At 36.8% G+C, this 16,587-nt stretch overlaps 2 protein-coding genes and 1 long non-coding RNA gene across 3 annotated transcripts in view; 1 reads left to right on the plus strand and 2 right to left on the minus strand.

Moving 5' to 3' along the window:
• Positions 1 to 655: 655 nt before the first annotated feature.
• Positions 656 to 2,359, minus strand: LOC110997129. The gene is made up of 2 exons (XM_022265120.2): positions 2,250 to 2,359; positions 656 to 1,165 (listed from the first exon to the last, which is right to left on the minus strand). Exons 1-2 carry the CDS (start codon positions 2,292 to 2,294, stop codon positions 737 to 739), a joined length of 474 nt encoding a protein of 157 aa, XP_022120812.2. The 5' UTR covers positions 2,295 to 2,359; the 3' UTR covers positions 656 to 736.
• Positions 2,360 to 2,752: 393 nt separating this feature from the next.
• On the minus strand, positions 2,753 to 4,207 carry LOC123690270. The gene is made up of 2 exons (XR_006750986.1): positions 4,161 to 4,207; positions 2,753 to 3,397 (listed from the first exon to the last, which is right to left on the minus strand). It is a non-coding gene; the product is annotated as an uncharacterized LOC123690270 (long non-coding RNA).
• A 5,519-nt stretch (positions 4,208 to 9,726) lies between these two features.
• The window catches only part of LOC110997115 (ATP-binding cassette sub-family C member 4), a 29,977-nt gene continuing 23,116 nt past the window's right edge, over positions 9,727 to 16,587 (plus strand). The window contains exons 1-5 of the mRNA XM_022265103.2: positions 9,727 to 9,808; positions 10,302 to 10,452; positions 11,809 to 11,880; positions 12,953 to 13,154; positions 14,109 to 14,246. Coding sequence (XP_022120795.2) covers positions 9,733 to 9,808; positions 10,302 to 10,452; positions 11,809 to 11,880; positions 12,953 to 13,154; positions 14,109 to 14,246 — 639 coding nt within the window. The 5' untranslated portion in view covers positions 9,727 to 9,732. The remainder of the gene's footprint in view (positions 9,809 to 10,301; positions 10,453 to 11,808; positions 11,881 to 12,952; positions 13,155 to 14,108; positions 14,247 to 16,587) is intronic.

A 16,587-nucleotide genomic window follows, 5' to 3' on the forward strand; every position in this document is an offset into this window, starting at 1 on the left:
TTTTAATGGAAATCCATGAGGAAAGTGGCCATGGCGGGCGAGACAAAATGCTGTATGTACGCTATAAAAAATAGACTTTATGTTGAAAAAAAGGCAATTGAAATATTTGTCGCCTTATGCCCAGTCTGCGAATCCAAACGAAACTTACCAAAAAAAAGCCTTGTCTCAAAACCTATTATTTCAAAATAAAATTCATTTACGCTTTAAGCATGTTTGATTTTGTAAGTATGGTCACCCTAAAATTTAAGTAGTAGTACAATGCGGCTAAACGTGGGCCGCTTTATCGAAGAACGTATCGCAATGACAATACGGCTAATGGTTAAAACGCCGCATTACAAAACGGCTCTGTTTTTGAAAACAGCTAGCCGTAATGTAATACAGCGGATTATACAATCCGACTGCGACATATAGACAATAAATATCAAAGTTATATTTAAATTAAGTACATAAATGAGGGATGATTCCAGACGACAAAATAAGGTGTAGTTTTTTTATTTCATAAGTAAGAGTGTAAACATGTTTTTGATAAAATGAATTGTAAGATTTGTATCTTGAGTTGACCCGGTAGGATGACAAATTTTAGGATAAGATTTAGATAGAACACTGACAGCTAAGTCTACCTCCCTTACATTAAATAATAATACAAGCATTCGTTTTGTGATATATTTATTGCTAAAGGATAAACATTAGGAAGTATTTGTCTAGTTACACTGATTGTAAGAATAACTAAGAAATACTACAGAATATCTTTGAGCGCTCCACCGAGGACTCCATTTGTGGTGTCTCCGAGACCGACTCCAGCAATGGTTTGCTTCCCAAGGTCCAATTGAGCGACATTGTTAGGATTGTTTGGGTTCAATAGGTCCAGGTTGACTAAGCCATCTCTATGTCCTCTCGATGCTGTTCCCCGCCCTCCGGAGTATTCTGATCGTCCATTATAACCATAATCGCAGTTGCATTTATTCTGTGCCGTCGATGTTACAACGAGAGCATTGACCAATTTCATAATCAAATCCTCCGGGTTGAACGATTTAGCTTTTGGTTTCTCTTCTTCGTCCAGCATACGGGCAAGATTGAGCAGAGTCTTTATCTCTTCACATGATGAAGAGCACGGCTCTGGCTGGTAGTTGTGTTGCATCGGCCTGTGCAAGCTGTAGCACTGTACCTGAGGGATTACAAAAACCAATTTAGAAGTTTTTCTAAAGTTTGAAACATTACATAATATTGTCTTTTATTTTATGTCAGGTATTAAAGTTTCTTGAACGGATTTAAATGCGAAAAGATTTTTCCTTCTTATTTGCAGATCCTCTTCTCTTAAATTACTCAAAAATATAATAGTAACAGTATAATTCAATATATAGAATACACATAATATTTTTCTACATGAAATATAATGTTACTAACAATTGGGAAGGCTGCTCAGTTATAAGTACCATGTCACTTCGGGAACCTCACATCATTTTTTAATAATGACTTTTATTAATAAATTATTAAGTGCCTCACCATATCTTTTATAGTAGAAACAAATTTCTTTTACTTTGCCGGAATTCAAACGGGTGACAAAAGATGAAGAGAAATGCATGCTAAACGACTACGATATCGTAATGATCGTCACTTATAAAACAGACATCATACATCGTAAGAATATAATATTATAATCGTTTCGTTGCTAATTTCATTAAAAAAATGTTTTTATGAACAATTCCTAAGAATCAACATAATTTAAATAATATTCTTCTAATTCTAACAATAATTTTTTGATATTAAAAATAAATTAAAAATCGTGTTTATTTCCAATAAAAAGTATCACAATCCCATTTAAGCCATTAAAGAAACATTGTTACATTTTGAAACTATTGTTAGAATTAGAAGAATATTATTGCTGACTAGCAGACAAACGTCGAGATACGTAAGTAATGTGATACATCCGAATATAAGTTCTATTTCATTTATTTTTATATGTGGAAATGGCGTGATGATATCAAATAGCTAAGTCTTTAATATAAGACTATTTATTCCAACTTTGATTTTGTTCCCTTTGGAGTACTTTTGGGCGCTAATGAGAAATTTAAGTTGGCGTCTGGTTGTTACCGGTGACTTCGTTGACTTCCACTCCCAAAGGGACCAAACTTTTTATAAAATTTAAATTGATCTTATTATTACATTTAGGTTAAAACATTCTAGATACATACTGTATATCTGTGTATTGGAAATATATCATATGTTTATCGTTAAAATAGATTACTTACGCCAACAAATAATGCCACGAAGAGAGTTGCGATATGTAGACCCATTTTTCAACTGAACATAACTAAACAATTAAAACTATCTCTTATATAGGTTAATAGTGTTATTATGACATGCAATATACATACATTTCAAGGAATTCAATTACCCAACAATAATGTATTATTTTTACTGTCACGTAATTTTGCTATCATAGGCGTATTTTTTATTACGAAACTTCATGTAGGGCGTGAGAATCGGCCTTATTAGAAAAAATCCCCGGTTTATTACGTAACACATTCAAATTGAAACGAGGAAGTTAAGGACTCCATAGATAAATACATTAAGCAAAGACAATCTATAAAGAAAACAAATGTCATTGCACATTTACATCAAAAAAAGAAAGTTTTTTTTATCTACTAGTCTTATTACTACTACAAATTAACATTGCATTATCGCTTCATCGCTATATAGTGAATGTAAAACATTTGTTCTCAAACTCATCTAAAGAAATAGAAACAGCATGTGATTTATTATTACATTTTATTTGTTAACAGTATCTTAATATTTGCTTAAAGTAGATTCGCCCGTGTGGATAATGTGCAATATTTTTTGCAACCCATTCAATTGTTGAATAGTGTAAATCTCGGTCGATTTACGTTGTATACAATCAAAATAGTAAAGGTTACGAAACAGAGAAGTCACATAAAGGACAAACATTATATGAACCAAGCCAACAATTTCATATAGGCTACATAATTAAATAAATATATATAATATAATATTTACATTTAATAGTACTTTAAAAATCCTTCTAGATATAAGGATAGATAATATTGTACGTTTATTGTTTTTAAACATATACACCCAATATATTCGTGTCACCAACGGCGACATTCAGTAAGTCGCCCTCATTTCGTCCATTGTTTTGCATTGTTGTAGACACGACCAGCGCATCGATCAATTTACTTATAATTTCCAAAGAAAAACATCCACAGTCATCCTTAACAGGATTATCTTGTAGTTTATTCAGAACTCTTGTTTGTATTGTATCATAATTGTCAATGATCGGTCTCCTTACATTCACGTTAGGCTTCGCAGGAATGGAGTATTTTAAAGCTGGCGGTTGAATAGGACGAGGTATTCCACATAACCTTTCTGTAAGGCATATCTGAAACAAAGAAACCATATTATACATACATCTTAAATAAAATAGTGTCGTACGGCTTTTTTTAAGACTATTACAAATATTAAGATAAAGATAAGAGGAAAGTTCTCGTTGGAATCTGAAGTTTCAGCTTCACATTCCGATTCTAACATTCCAATATTTGCTTAAGCAAATCGTTAACTTATCTGACTATAGTATTTTTGATTTATTTTCTTATTATTAATATACAGTAAAAATGAATTATAATAAGTCAAAATCGTAACAAATTATTATTGTTTAGTGGTATAGATATGGTTCTAAATTATTTAGTTTTTTTAAGTTACATACCTATATAATTTTAGGTACTAATTCAGAGTTTAATAAACGTCTCTGAGTTTGAGGATATAGCAGAGACGTGAATAACGCTTACTTACGCAACGTAATGCGAATTCTTTTAATTATTTCATAAAGTTATCACTTATGAACATCACATGAAATTCATAAAAAAATCTTCCGAATATAATTTTCCTGTTTTATTAAATTTACTTTATATGGCACACCTTTAGCTATCTGTGGCACAAAACTTTTGGCGGGAAACGCCATTTTGTCGACGTCAAAATATGTTCGGGTTTGTAGACAGTATTGAATAAAAATTTTAGAGGATAAGTTGGAGCCAATTTCAATAATATATTATTACGCGATATACCTAAACATAATAGGTTGAATGAGGTTAACATTTTTGTTATATGAGTCACCTTGATAGTAATAGTATGTGAAATATACTTACATCACAAAAAATGGCAAGAACAACGAATAACAATAGACGAATCATTTTCTTATAATTGAATTACAAAACTAGAAAAAATTCCTTATATATTAAAGGTTTATGAAATACATAGAAATAGTATATTTCTTCATCCTAGATACTAGCTACGTGCATATGTCAATCATAGAACTATTAGTAGTATTTCGAAATTATTATTTTTCCTTTTAGGTCTATTAAAATGAGATGAGAATCCAATAATCTTTATTGCCGTACAAAATAAACACATTAAAACGTATTTGCTGTAAGACCCAAATTGTACCAAAACGAATTGGGTACCAAACCCAAATCAACATACCATGGCAAAAAAGAACATGGTTTTGTGAATAACTTTTTCTTTAATGAAAAGTAAAACACTGGAACCAGTACGGAACTTTAATGACAAGAAATAATGTTTAAAATGTGTAATTTATTCTGTATATCCTTACGCTAGCTGAATCTAAAATCTCTTAGATTCTATTCTATTCACAACTGTATGACTTATTATCTCGACATCTGTCATAGATAAATAAATCCTCGAGAGGAAACACCCACTGAACTGATTGTCTTTTGGTTTCGGGTTGATAGTAATATAATATCCAGCTACATTAGGTAACCAAAGAGGTCTAAAATTGAAATTCAAAAAGTTTTCATTAGCAATGTTTATAACTCGCCAGTTCTAAATATTTTCAGTGTTACCTGGCCGAGACTGTTGAAGTGTCAGAGATTTGGTCGGTGCCGGGGTCCATGGATGGTCTAAATGTGGCATGTAACTGGATCTGCACATTTACCCTATACCACATATATGTAAGTTAAGGTGCAAATCTTTTGATTGATATATAATTAATAAATTCTAATATTAGGGAATAAATGGCTTTTCAGCCGCGTTCACTGATATGATACCTTGATAAATTGTCAGTTTTCTTTAGTTTTTTTTTATTTTTTTAATTATTTCTTTGTTTATTAATGTTATAATTATTTAACTAAATTAAATTTCATTTTTTTAAATCGAGCAGTAGTTCCTGGGTGCTTAATAGCTGTTACATATTAAATTACATTTGTATAAAGTTTTGTATCTATGTACTCTTTCAGACTGCCGGTGGGCGCGGGTGCTAGCGCGGGCGCGTGTAATTCAAATGTGTGCAGACGCCATTTGCGTTCACAGTGCTCCCGCGAGCTGCGCGTCTTCATGAGGCGGGCGCGGGCGCGGGTGGCGCGGGAGTTTCTAATGGCTCACCGCTCAGTCCGCCCGTCTCGTTCACAGTGATATAGCGTCTGTTAGGCGACTACGCCTGTGGTTCTAAACCATTTTGATTCACCCGCCGAAGCGTCGTCAATCGTCATGGATATAATACATAAAATTCTCCAAACTTTTCTCTTCCTTTATTTAAATCGTGTGTGCCAAACTTCATATATTGAAATTTCAATTTCATGTATGAGTTTTCCATTAATAAAAACAAATCTTCATCCATGTCTTCTAAATACGTAGCAAAGTTTGAGAACGACCTATCACACGTGCAATGACACTCGTAGCTAGATCGCCACTGTGAATACGCAGACGCCAAGACCCGAGCGCCCGCGCCCGTCGCCGCACCCGCTAGTGCAGTCTGAATGAACATTATCAAGCACGGGGCAAACGAAATTCTGATTGCCTGACTCCTTGATTAATTTTCTTGATAAACAATTCCCAATTGATCAATTCCCGATTAAGAATAATATTCATAGACTAGACACTCTAAATGTTCATAAATCGCTATATCACTGTGAACGATACGGGCGGACTGAGCGGTGAGCCATTAGAAACTCCCGCGCCACCCGCGCCCGCGCCCGCCTCATGAAGACGCGCAGCTCGCGGGAGCACTGTGAACGCAAATGGCGTCTGCATACATTTGAATTACACGCGCCCGCGCTAGCACCCGCGCCCACCGGCAGTCTGAAAGAGTACTTACACTCTTAGGAGAAATATACTGGGCACTAAGTCTCGATTAGATCGAATCTTATTTCTCCACATATCGTACTTTTATTATACAGCCTTGTGTCTCGCTGACATTTCTTTCTGTAAGTTCAGCATTTCCCATAAAGATGAGACTATAATTAACATACTAATTACTAAGGCGGTTCGGTATTGTCCTGTCCCATCGCGGACTTCTAATATTTTGTGAATCCAAATTGCTAATTAAAGTTGGAGTTTGTATTTTTTTTTAAACTCAATCACTAGAACAGTTGTATGAGTAAATATATTTGGGGTAACAATCATTCATCTATTAATTATACACTTCATCTTCTTTAAGAGCCTCTCCATTACTGGAGGTTGGCCGTCAGATTCCCGAAGCGCGTCTCGTCCTGCGCCAGATGTAGCAACTCTTCCGCATGTGCAATACCCGTCCACTCCCGAACGTTGCGAAGCCATGATTTCTTCCTTCGACCAACACGCCGTTTACCCTGGATTTTACCCATTATAATTAGTTGAAGGAGGTGGTAGCGGTCATGGCGCAACACGTACAATTATACACTTAATATTTGCAAGATAAGGATTACGAAAAATACTCATAAAACTATCATATGCAATTTACACGTTGATTACTTCTTATTTGATTAAGCATATTAACTTGATGAGTATTAAGATGGACGAGTTTGCATTTCCTTTAATAAATATATTATAAGTTTAAAAATATCTCTACTTTGCTATGATTTTCGTTTTAAAATTTGTCTAAAAACTAAAAGGCGTATATATAATATATATTTATGTCAAATAATGTTTAATTATATACAAACAACACATACTTTTAAATGACACAAAATTGATTTAACTACTATAAATAATTCTTGTCTATGCCTAATAAAACAGTACTAGCGTAGCCTACTAGATAATACTTTGTGACTACTTGGAAAATAATTAAAATGGATACCGGGCCAAAAAAAAGACGACAATTAAATCCAAGATATAAAGCAAATCTTTTCTCCGCTTTGACCTTTGGGTAAGAATATGTATGTCTTAAATGGGGAGCCATGGTGGCTATTTTATAGGGGGCAAACAGGCTTGTGATACCTTCGCCCATGGACAATCACACTGCCAGAAGGCTCGAAGGTTATTTTGAAGGCCTCTATGTTGGAAATACTTCAGTGGACAGATGGATCGACAAAGTGTTCATCCAATTAATAGTGCCTTAGAAATCGCTCACTTGTTGAACGACGTACGTCGAAGTGATACGGGTGAAATTTCTGCCTCGAAGATACATGCAGTGCCGGATTAGCCACGTATCAAGAGAAGCAAAAGAGAAGCAAATGCTACGGGCCCCGTGGATTAAGGGGCCCCGCGCTCACTTCCACTTAAAAATCTGAAACTATTTGTCACGTTAAATCGTTAAAATAAGTAGGTATTTTACATAATGCTATTTCTGTATCTGTCGATATGAAATCCAAAAATATTTATTTGTTTTATTTAATACCTTAAACTTGAGAAGGGCCCCTTCATAGAATTTGCTACAGGCCCCGCGCTGGCTTAATCCGGCACTGGATCCGTGATCTACCTCAGCTGCAGGTATCCGAACATTCCTCATGGTAAATGCGGTAGATGATTGGAAGATCCCAGACTCCATGCAACGCCGTGTAAGCCGCCGGTTTTGCGTGTATAATTATCACTGCGTTACAAATGAAAAAAAAAATGAGTAACCGCTTTGAATGTCATGTTTTCTTATAAGAATGTGCCAAATTTTACTAAAAATTTAAATGCTAAAACTTATTTTAAAAAAAATTAGTTAAATCAACCAGATTTTTTCACATTAGCCAAGTTTAATTTTATCATTAAGGTTAAGAAAAACAAAAAAAAACATTATGAAAAGTTTTAACACAAAAGATCGCAAAACTTTATCTTTTTCTTTTGTGCTTTGAATGATCTTCTCGTTTTAAACGCCAGAAGTAATCGCCTAGCATAGTTGTGTCCCAACGCCCTTGAAATCGTTCTTCAAGCTTCTTTACATCCTGGTGGAACCTCTCACCTTGCTCATCACTGACTGCACCAAGATTAGATGGGAAAAAAGAAAAGTGAGAATGAAGGAAGTGAATTTTTAACGACATTCTGCAACCCAACTTTTTATATGCTTCTAACATGTCGTCAACTAGCTTTTTCGCATTTTCGGCCCTGTGGTTTCCTAAAAACCCTTTAATAACTGCTTTCAGCGATAACCAGGCATCAAGTTCCTTGTCAGTAAGCTTTTTCTCATAATTTGGGTCTTTCATCAATGTGCGTATTTGTGGTCCTACAAATATTCCTTCTTTGAGTTTTGCATCACTTAACTTTGAAAATACTGTTTTTAAATATAAAAAGCCATCTCCCTCCTCATTCATAGCCTTCACAAAAATTTTCATCAAACCAAGTTTTATGTGGAGTGGTGGTAAAATGACATTTTTAGGATCTATCAATGGTATATGTTTCACATTAGATTTTCCACAAACAAACTCTGATCTTTCTGGCCATACTCTTGTAGTATAGTGCTTTTCTGTGGCTCTGCTGTCCCACATACAAAGAAAACAAGAGTATTTAGTAAATCAAAGTATGTCAGTCAAGCAAAAGTAGCAATCATTGAAATGATTACTAGATTCACGCCATAATGCTGGTACGGCAAATGGCATTGACGTCTTGTTTCCATTCAACCAAGATATCAGAGTAGCATAGCACGAAACACAAAAAAACTTTGGTATCCATGGTTTATCTTGATTAATAGCACGCCCAAAATATATTGAATATGCACTTCTCACTTTTTTGGAAACATTTTTTGTTTGTGACTTCACAATATACTGTCTGCAAACATAACAAAACTTATTTGGTGCATTTAAGCAGTTGCGACGACCACTTAGTCCAGTATTCAGAATGGATTTCCAAAGAAATATGTATGAATACATCGACGTTATCGAATAAAAATGACTACTAAACAAAACAAAATAATAAAAAAGTACAACACATCAAAAATAGTAACTATTTCTTTTACGCCTAAAGTGAGGGTAAGAGAAAAAATAATTTGGCATGTACCTCGAAAACTAGACGTGATAGATACCATATATGTTTGGAACAATTAATCTGTGACTCATTAGCTATTCATTCCAGCTAACACTTACGTGGGTACCAAAATCGTGAAACGCAGTGATTATTAATGTCTATTAAAGCAACTAACCACTAAACAGAGTAAAACGATATTTAAAATACATAATTATGATACCTCTCATTCAAAAGTGGCAGATGAAGGACAAGATTCAGGCGGGTCGACATACGGTTTAGGAACAAAAATAAACCAATACAATTTTTTAGTTCTAGGCTTCAGATTTCTGTATCTGTTTTATGGGTATTTGTTAATTTAATAGGTAAGTAAGTGATCATTTTTTGGTTTCCTCACGATGTACGAGTGAATGATAAATGCGCACATAGAAAGTTCATTGGTGCATAGCCGGGGATCGAACCTACGACCTCATGGATGAGAGCACGCTGAAGCCACTTGACCAACCATGCTCATGGTTTCGAACTAATTAAAATATTGTTTTAAGATGGACGTTGGAGACATTTATGCTTGGATACAGTCGAGATATCAGAGAAGACGATCTGTATGGACCTCTACCTGAACATAGATCTGACGTTTTGGGTAATCCAAATTCGCTGTACCATAAAAAAAAAGTTTTACGGGCGATTTGAGTTGAAAACTAAAAGTCCGATGGATAGAAATCATCTGGCAAAGTTGAAGATAGTAAAAATATCTAAAACTTTTAATAAACTATAAATTTTTAAATAATTTTGTACTTATCTACACTTTTTTTGCATAACCTCAAAAAATTTCCTTCCCTTTCCCGACCTCAGTTCAACCGTAAATTATTTTTCCTTTCATTTTTAAAATAATCTCCTCATTTTCCAATGGCTTCCATTTATATTTATTGGTTTCAAAAATTATCGACCCTGATTAAGCATAGAACGCTAAACTTGCCTAAAATAAAGATTTAAAGACAGGGTTGTGGCGCCACTGAAACAAACATTTATATCGTATAAACTATATTTAACTTAACTTTTCTAAATCATTTCTGTGGTATTTCTCAGTTCTGGATTCTATTTGACGTGGAAGTAATTCACCATATTTTTATTAGGTGACTCTATCCAAAAAGCCTGGGATCTAGAAGTCAAAACACAGTCTGAAGATGACAAAAAACCTAGTCTTTTGAAAGTTTTGGCGAAGGTGTTCGGTGTAGAACTTATGCTTTACGGTTTGATTCTAGCAGCAGTGGAATTTATAATCAGGTATATTAATGAAATTTGTTTCAATAAATCGATTTTTTATCTATACTAATATTATAAAGAGGAAAGGTTTGATTTTTTGTTTGTTTGTTTGTATGTATGAATTGAATAGGCTCCGAAACTACTTGGCAGATTTGAAAAATTCTTTCACTGTTGGAAAGCTACATCATTCCTGAGTGACATAGACTATATTTCATTTTCAAAAAAAATAGGCATCCTTACTAAAATTACGATAACATTAACATTTGTTTATTATTTGATACAATTCTAACAGATGGCGCTGAGTTAAAGGTAGTTTAGTTTAGGTCCGTGTCGTGGTACCAACGTTTCACATAAGTTCTCCTACGGTTTCCCTTGATTAATTTACTACTATGTAATATAACAAAAACCTTAGCCACAGCAACGCTTGGCCGAGTCTGCTATTTAATATACACAGAAACACTGCGCTGACGATGACGTCAGGGTAAACCTTGAATGGCGCTTTTAAAGTATGGGGTTGGGGTTTTACTGGAGTTTTCAGGTCGACAAGTCCCCTTTAAGTCGAAATAAGAGCAGCCTTTCTCAATGAATGAATATAATTTTAAATAAACTCAAACTCAAATCGTAATTGCATTCCTTATGATAGTATCTTACAAGTGACAAGTTATAATAAATTCAAAGCCCTCGTTAAAAGTAAATTAATTAATAAAGCTTTTTATAAATGTGACGAATACTTAAATGATCCTAATCCTTGGGATTGATTTGCTCCAGTTCAAACAATTTGTATTAAAAACTTGGCGATTGAAAAGTGTGGCGGAAAGGTTCTTGCCAGTTCTTCTTACCCGCTCTACGCCCTTGACTTGCGAACTGGTTGTAAATGTAAATTTACAATTAATTTAATTTTTTTGACGTTCATAAGTGTAATTATTTACATAGATGAATAAAGATATTTTGCTTGTTTGTTAGGCAGAGCTATTCTTACAAGATACTTGCTTTGGCTTCTCATTGCGAAAAGAAGCATGTACTTACTTAATATTAATAAATATTAATAAACTTTACTTTTATAAAGTAAATTAAAATCTATCGGTCAGTAAGTTCAATACTTCGCGTTATCTATAATTTGTTAAGTCTTTTGTCTTATTCAGAGTCAATACTGAATCACTGCTGATGGTGATTGGGATTTAGCAATTTTATTCTGGTTCTTTATATTATAGATATATTATTCTTTATTAGAAATGATGTTTACTTTTAAATGCTTAATACGGTAATTTAATTGTTTATTACTTTATTGCGTAATAAAAGTAAAATATATACGTTTGATGATCGTGCAAAATTTAAAATAAATCTTCTCTTATCTATCCAATTATATCTTTGTCCTAGATTACAGCAACCACTATTTCTGGGTCTATTACTCCGGTATTACAGTCCAGCGCAAGACATGTTTAATTCCACGTAAGTATCATAACTGGTTCTACTCCGTAACTTCTAAGAGTGATAGCGATACCAATCCAAACGCAACAGAAACTACTACTTTGAAGTAATAGAAGGCATACGGGCATGAGGTTCAATGCCAGAGGGTAGTTGTCTTAATATACAAAGCGCTATTGAAGCTTATAGAAAAGAGAATCTAAATGTTTCTGATGTCTGTCAGAGTCTTTCCCTTAATAAAGTAAGAGAAAGACGGGATTGTAAGTAGTGTTATTGTATACTTTCTAATGTTAAATATGCTTGTAAGTATTTTAGGTTTGTTTTCAATTACCTACTTATTATAAGCTCCACGTTAGCCTAGATCGTAATGTTAAATTGTGTCTAGGTAGGTCCAGAGACAATTTATTTTAAAATATCTGATTAATTATGTTTAGAATATAATATGATCGTTTTTGCCACGACAATTATTCTTTTTAATTTTGCAATCTAGTCAAAAGCAATTTTCGCTGAACGTGTCCACATGTTCTAGGGACGGCACCGCTTTTTTATATTTTCGTATGTAAGTTGATGTTGACATGTGTTTGTCCTAATTTTGTGGTCCAATAAAATAAAATATAAAAAAAAGCAGTCAAAATCTGCACATTCTTTACTGATTCTGTAAAAACATAATTCACTTCTTTTTTGTTGTTCATTCAATTATTCGTATTAATCATATGTAATTTTATTATTCATAGATAAACTATTTCTCAAGTAATTAAACTGCTAAGAGTAGTGATAGCACGTGACTCTCATTCCTGTTGTCGTAGGCTTGAAGCCTGAAATACTGCGCGTACACCAATGAACTTTCCATGCGCGTATTTCTATCAAACGGTGAAGGAAAATATCGTGAGGACACCGGACTTAGTCCCAAAAAGTGGCCGACGTGTGTCAGGCACAGAAGGCTGATCACCTACTTGCCTATTAAGAAACAGGTACAAAGATTGAGGAGGAGGACAGGAGTTGTAGAGTTATGGAATACAATAACACTTCTACCTGCGAACTTGGGAAGCCTCAACAGAAGTAGCTGATGGTAAAATCAGCGGAGATTTTTTTTTAGATCTACTTCGACGTATCTGTCACGTCTTCATTCCTACTACGATATGTCGAGTGGAGTGTCTTGGGGGGAGGCCGTGTTCTTCTCCTTCGGGGTGGTCTTCTGCAGCATGATCAACGTGATGGTGCAGCATCCGTTCATGATGGGTGTCATGCATATTGGGATGAAGATGCGCGTGGGCATATGCAGTCTTATTTATAGAAAAGTATTTATGATGAAAATAATATTTTATTATTTTAATATGTTAGATAGAATGCGTTCTTCTGGCGTTTGACGGGATTCGAACGCTGAACGCATCACATATTTTGTTTAATATTTTGGAAACAAGTATGTACATAATTTTTTTAACATTTAATATGGGGAAAGACATTCTATTTTGTGTTTTTAACTAACTTTTAAAAAAGAAGTATCAGTTTTAAGTATTCTGTATTAATTTTTTCTAAGGATAGAATAATAAACTTATTGAATTTTGTATTAGTATGTTTGTTTGTCCATAAATTTCTCCGAAAGCGAGAATATGCAACATATTTATCGGGTTTATACCAATTTAGGGAACAGTCGAAAACGGTTTTGTCATTTATGAGGTATTCTGAGGCATTGGGATGATATGAATTGAAGACGACGAATTAATTTTAATTTTTCTTCGTCACGGTTTGATTTTTCTAAAAACTTATTGATTATGATTCAGCCAATCAACCAGGAATGAGTAATTTTAATTTTAAAATTGCAATTATCGCCCAAAAATTACGATTTTATATGTGAAAATGAATAAAAACTGGCAGATGAAAGAATCTTGTTTCGGAGGACACATTTTTGCATTACTAGTAAACACATAACCAACAGTGAACTAATACATTAAAGGCTCTTTTTTCGAATCCGAGTGGAGCGGGGTCATAGTGTTAGTGCCGCCCAACTCGGGTCCGTGCGAGCGTCTCGTTCAATTTTTAAAGCATTGCCATGCCTAGCTCTCGGATCCGAGTATTCGACAACCAACGTGGTGTATGCCTACCACTTAGATCCGAAAAATGTTTTTTTTTTTAAATAAATATTATACATTCATACATATTTTCAAGCATTCAAATTTATTTAATCGAAATTCGCCATAAAACTTTTGGTTTCCTTTGGCCTATTGCTTGTAGTGTTAATATTGTTATTTCAGGCCTTAAAAGTAAGCCTCCAAGCAATGTCAGAGACTAGAGGAGGTCTCGTTGTCAATCTGATGGCCAATGATGTGAACCGATTTGATACTGGTCCTCTATTCGTACACTACCTTTGGATTGGACCATTGGAAACTATTGTAAGCAAAAAAAATATATATACATATGTTTTAAGGACATATCCAAACTCAATAAAGCACATTGTTTCTTTCCATTTTTAGACATCCTTTCTTAAAGTAGGTCAAATGGAAAAAATATATGGTGGACTTGAGTAGTTTAAATCGATTTTGAAAGATTGATATATGATTTAAAAATTTTGCTCAATAAAAAAAAAGTCCAAACATAGCCAATTTTTGATATTTTGAATTCATTTTAGGACGAAAATATTTATGGAACATGATTTTGAAATTTACATATTATATAATCCGTTTTAGAAGTTGACAAAATTACATTAATTTAATGTATTACATAATGGGCCGGCTCACCTCAGTTTTTTTTTTTTTTGTTTACTTGGGGAAATGCTTTGCGCATACCCTTCCGCGGCGCGACTGCTTGGTGCAGAAGGATTATGTGGGACTCGCCATTGTGCATACCCACTAAAACCCCCAAGGTGCCACCAACAATCGCCTTATGCGGGATGCGGTAACAGCAGAGCCTTATCCGCTTCCCAACTCGCGATGCGGCGGTTGCGTCCGCCTCTTCCCGCCCATTGTTGATTTGTGAGGATGCTTGACACAGCAAGCATCTTTCACAGACCGGGCCATACGCATTTACAAATAGCTAGGGGAGATCGGGTCCAGTACTTGCAGGGATGGGTCATCATCCCTTCTTTTAGACGCATGGACCCCTGCTCCCCGCTTAGGCACTTTTTTGGCGGCGAGAATTTGGTGAGCGCGTCGCGCGTTTATGCGACGGGCCTGCGGTTTTCTTCGCCGTCGCGGATGGGCATCGGGACAAAGCTCCCTGGTCCTTTCCGCCTCTTCTTTTATTTTCATGACCGCCTCGCAGAAATTATAAAATATTTTCCACGGGCCGTCATTTCTCGCGCTCACTAAAACCTTCAATACATTTGGAAGTGTTGCGTCCTCGCCCTGGAGTGCATCCAGCAACGGTCCCCTTTCCACGTCCCATGCTGGGCAGTCTCTCAGCGTATGCAGGGCGTCATCCGGGCTGTCTCCGACACAGTGGAGGCAGGTTGGTGCCTCTTCAAACCCTACTACTCTGTGCAGATAACTACCGAAACATCCGTGTCCGGACAGGATCTGCACAAGACGATAGCTGAGCTGGCCCCAGCGCCTCCTTACCCAGTGTTGGAGCAGGGGTCTGAGGGCTTCTATAGTATATTTACCGGCAGTCGCTCCCGCCAGCTCCTTTTCCCACTCTGCTAGCATTTCTTGGGCTTCCAGGGCTCGCCAAGCGTTTATTTCTTCCAGTGTGGGGTTGCTTCCTCTTTCCCTGGTTTCGGCTCTCCGCCAATATACTTCGCTAAAAGCAACCGCGTCGAGATGCCAGGGTGCGGTACCGGCTATGACACACACTGCGTCATAGGACACAGTGCGGTACGCCCTCGCAACCCTGGCTGCGATCACTCGCTGCGACTGCCTGAGAATTGTGCGATTGTGCCTGGTAACCCACCAACCTTCCCATGGTCCTACCGACCTCGCGGTCATGCGGACCGGGTCTCGACCGAATCAATGGGAGATGCGCCGGTGAGTCTTTACGCATTCTGTGCATCGCCACCGGCGCACTCTCTTGACTCCCTACAAATTGTACGCAATTTCAGTCCCTAGCGCATTCTCCCTCTCTCTCGAGAGGGCTGCGCGAGTCGCATTCTCCCCCCGGGGGGCTGCGGACAACACAAGAGAACGGCTCGTCGTCGGTGTCGATCCTTCCACGTCAGCGTCGAATCCCGTCGTGTCTTGCTCGTGCAGTGCTCGCCTCAATCCTTTTTCCTCGGCGTCTATCTCGCTTCTCACGCGATGCCAGGCGCGCGCAAATCTACTGAACGCGGCATAGTTCGCCTCCGAGGCCACGAGATCCGCGAAGTAAACCGGTCCCGGCTCGCCCACCGCCACGTGTTCCAGCATCTCCTCCCTCTCCCGTTCGTACAGCCCACACTCCCACAGGACGTGATCCCTGTACTCCTCCGCAAGCCCACACGGACACGTCCCGACCTCTTTGAGACCGAGGTCCCTCAGGCGGCCGTTGAACGCGCCGTGACCTACCAGAAGCTGCGATGTAAAGTAGTCGGGCGCCACCCACACCGCACGAAGTCTACCCCTGACGCAAGGGAAGAAGCGCTGCAGGTCGCGCCCCCTCTCCTCGACCTCCCAGCGCTCCTGCCACTTGTCTACCACCTCGGAGTGGACCCTACGCTTAATTTCCGCTAACTCCCCCTTGACCGTATCCTTTTTCGACGCTTGAATCTTGCCCGCACGGTACACTTCAAGATCTGCCGGCAGCACGCCGCCCAGGACGGCC

Source organism: Pieris rapae, chromosome 23 (genome assembly GCF_905147795.1).
Source record: "Pieris rapae chromosome 23, ilPieRapa1.1, whole genome shotgun sequence".
NCBI lineage: Eukaryota > Metazoa > Arthropoda > Insecta > Lepidoptera > Pieridae > Pieris > Pieris rapae.

Excerpts from the sequence above, each read along its gene's own strand:
- LOC110997129 (XM_022265120.2), bottom strand. The coding sequence starts at position 2,294 with ATGGGTCTACATATCGCAACTCTCTTCGTGGCATTATTTGTTGGC. Across the intron at positions 1,166-2,249 it reads TCGTGGCATTATTTGTTGGC|GTACAGTGCTACAGCTTGCA; the intron begins GTAAGTAATCTA and ends GTAATCCCTCAG.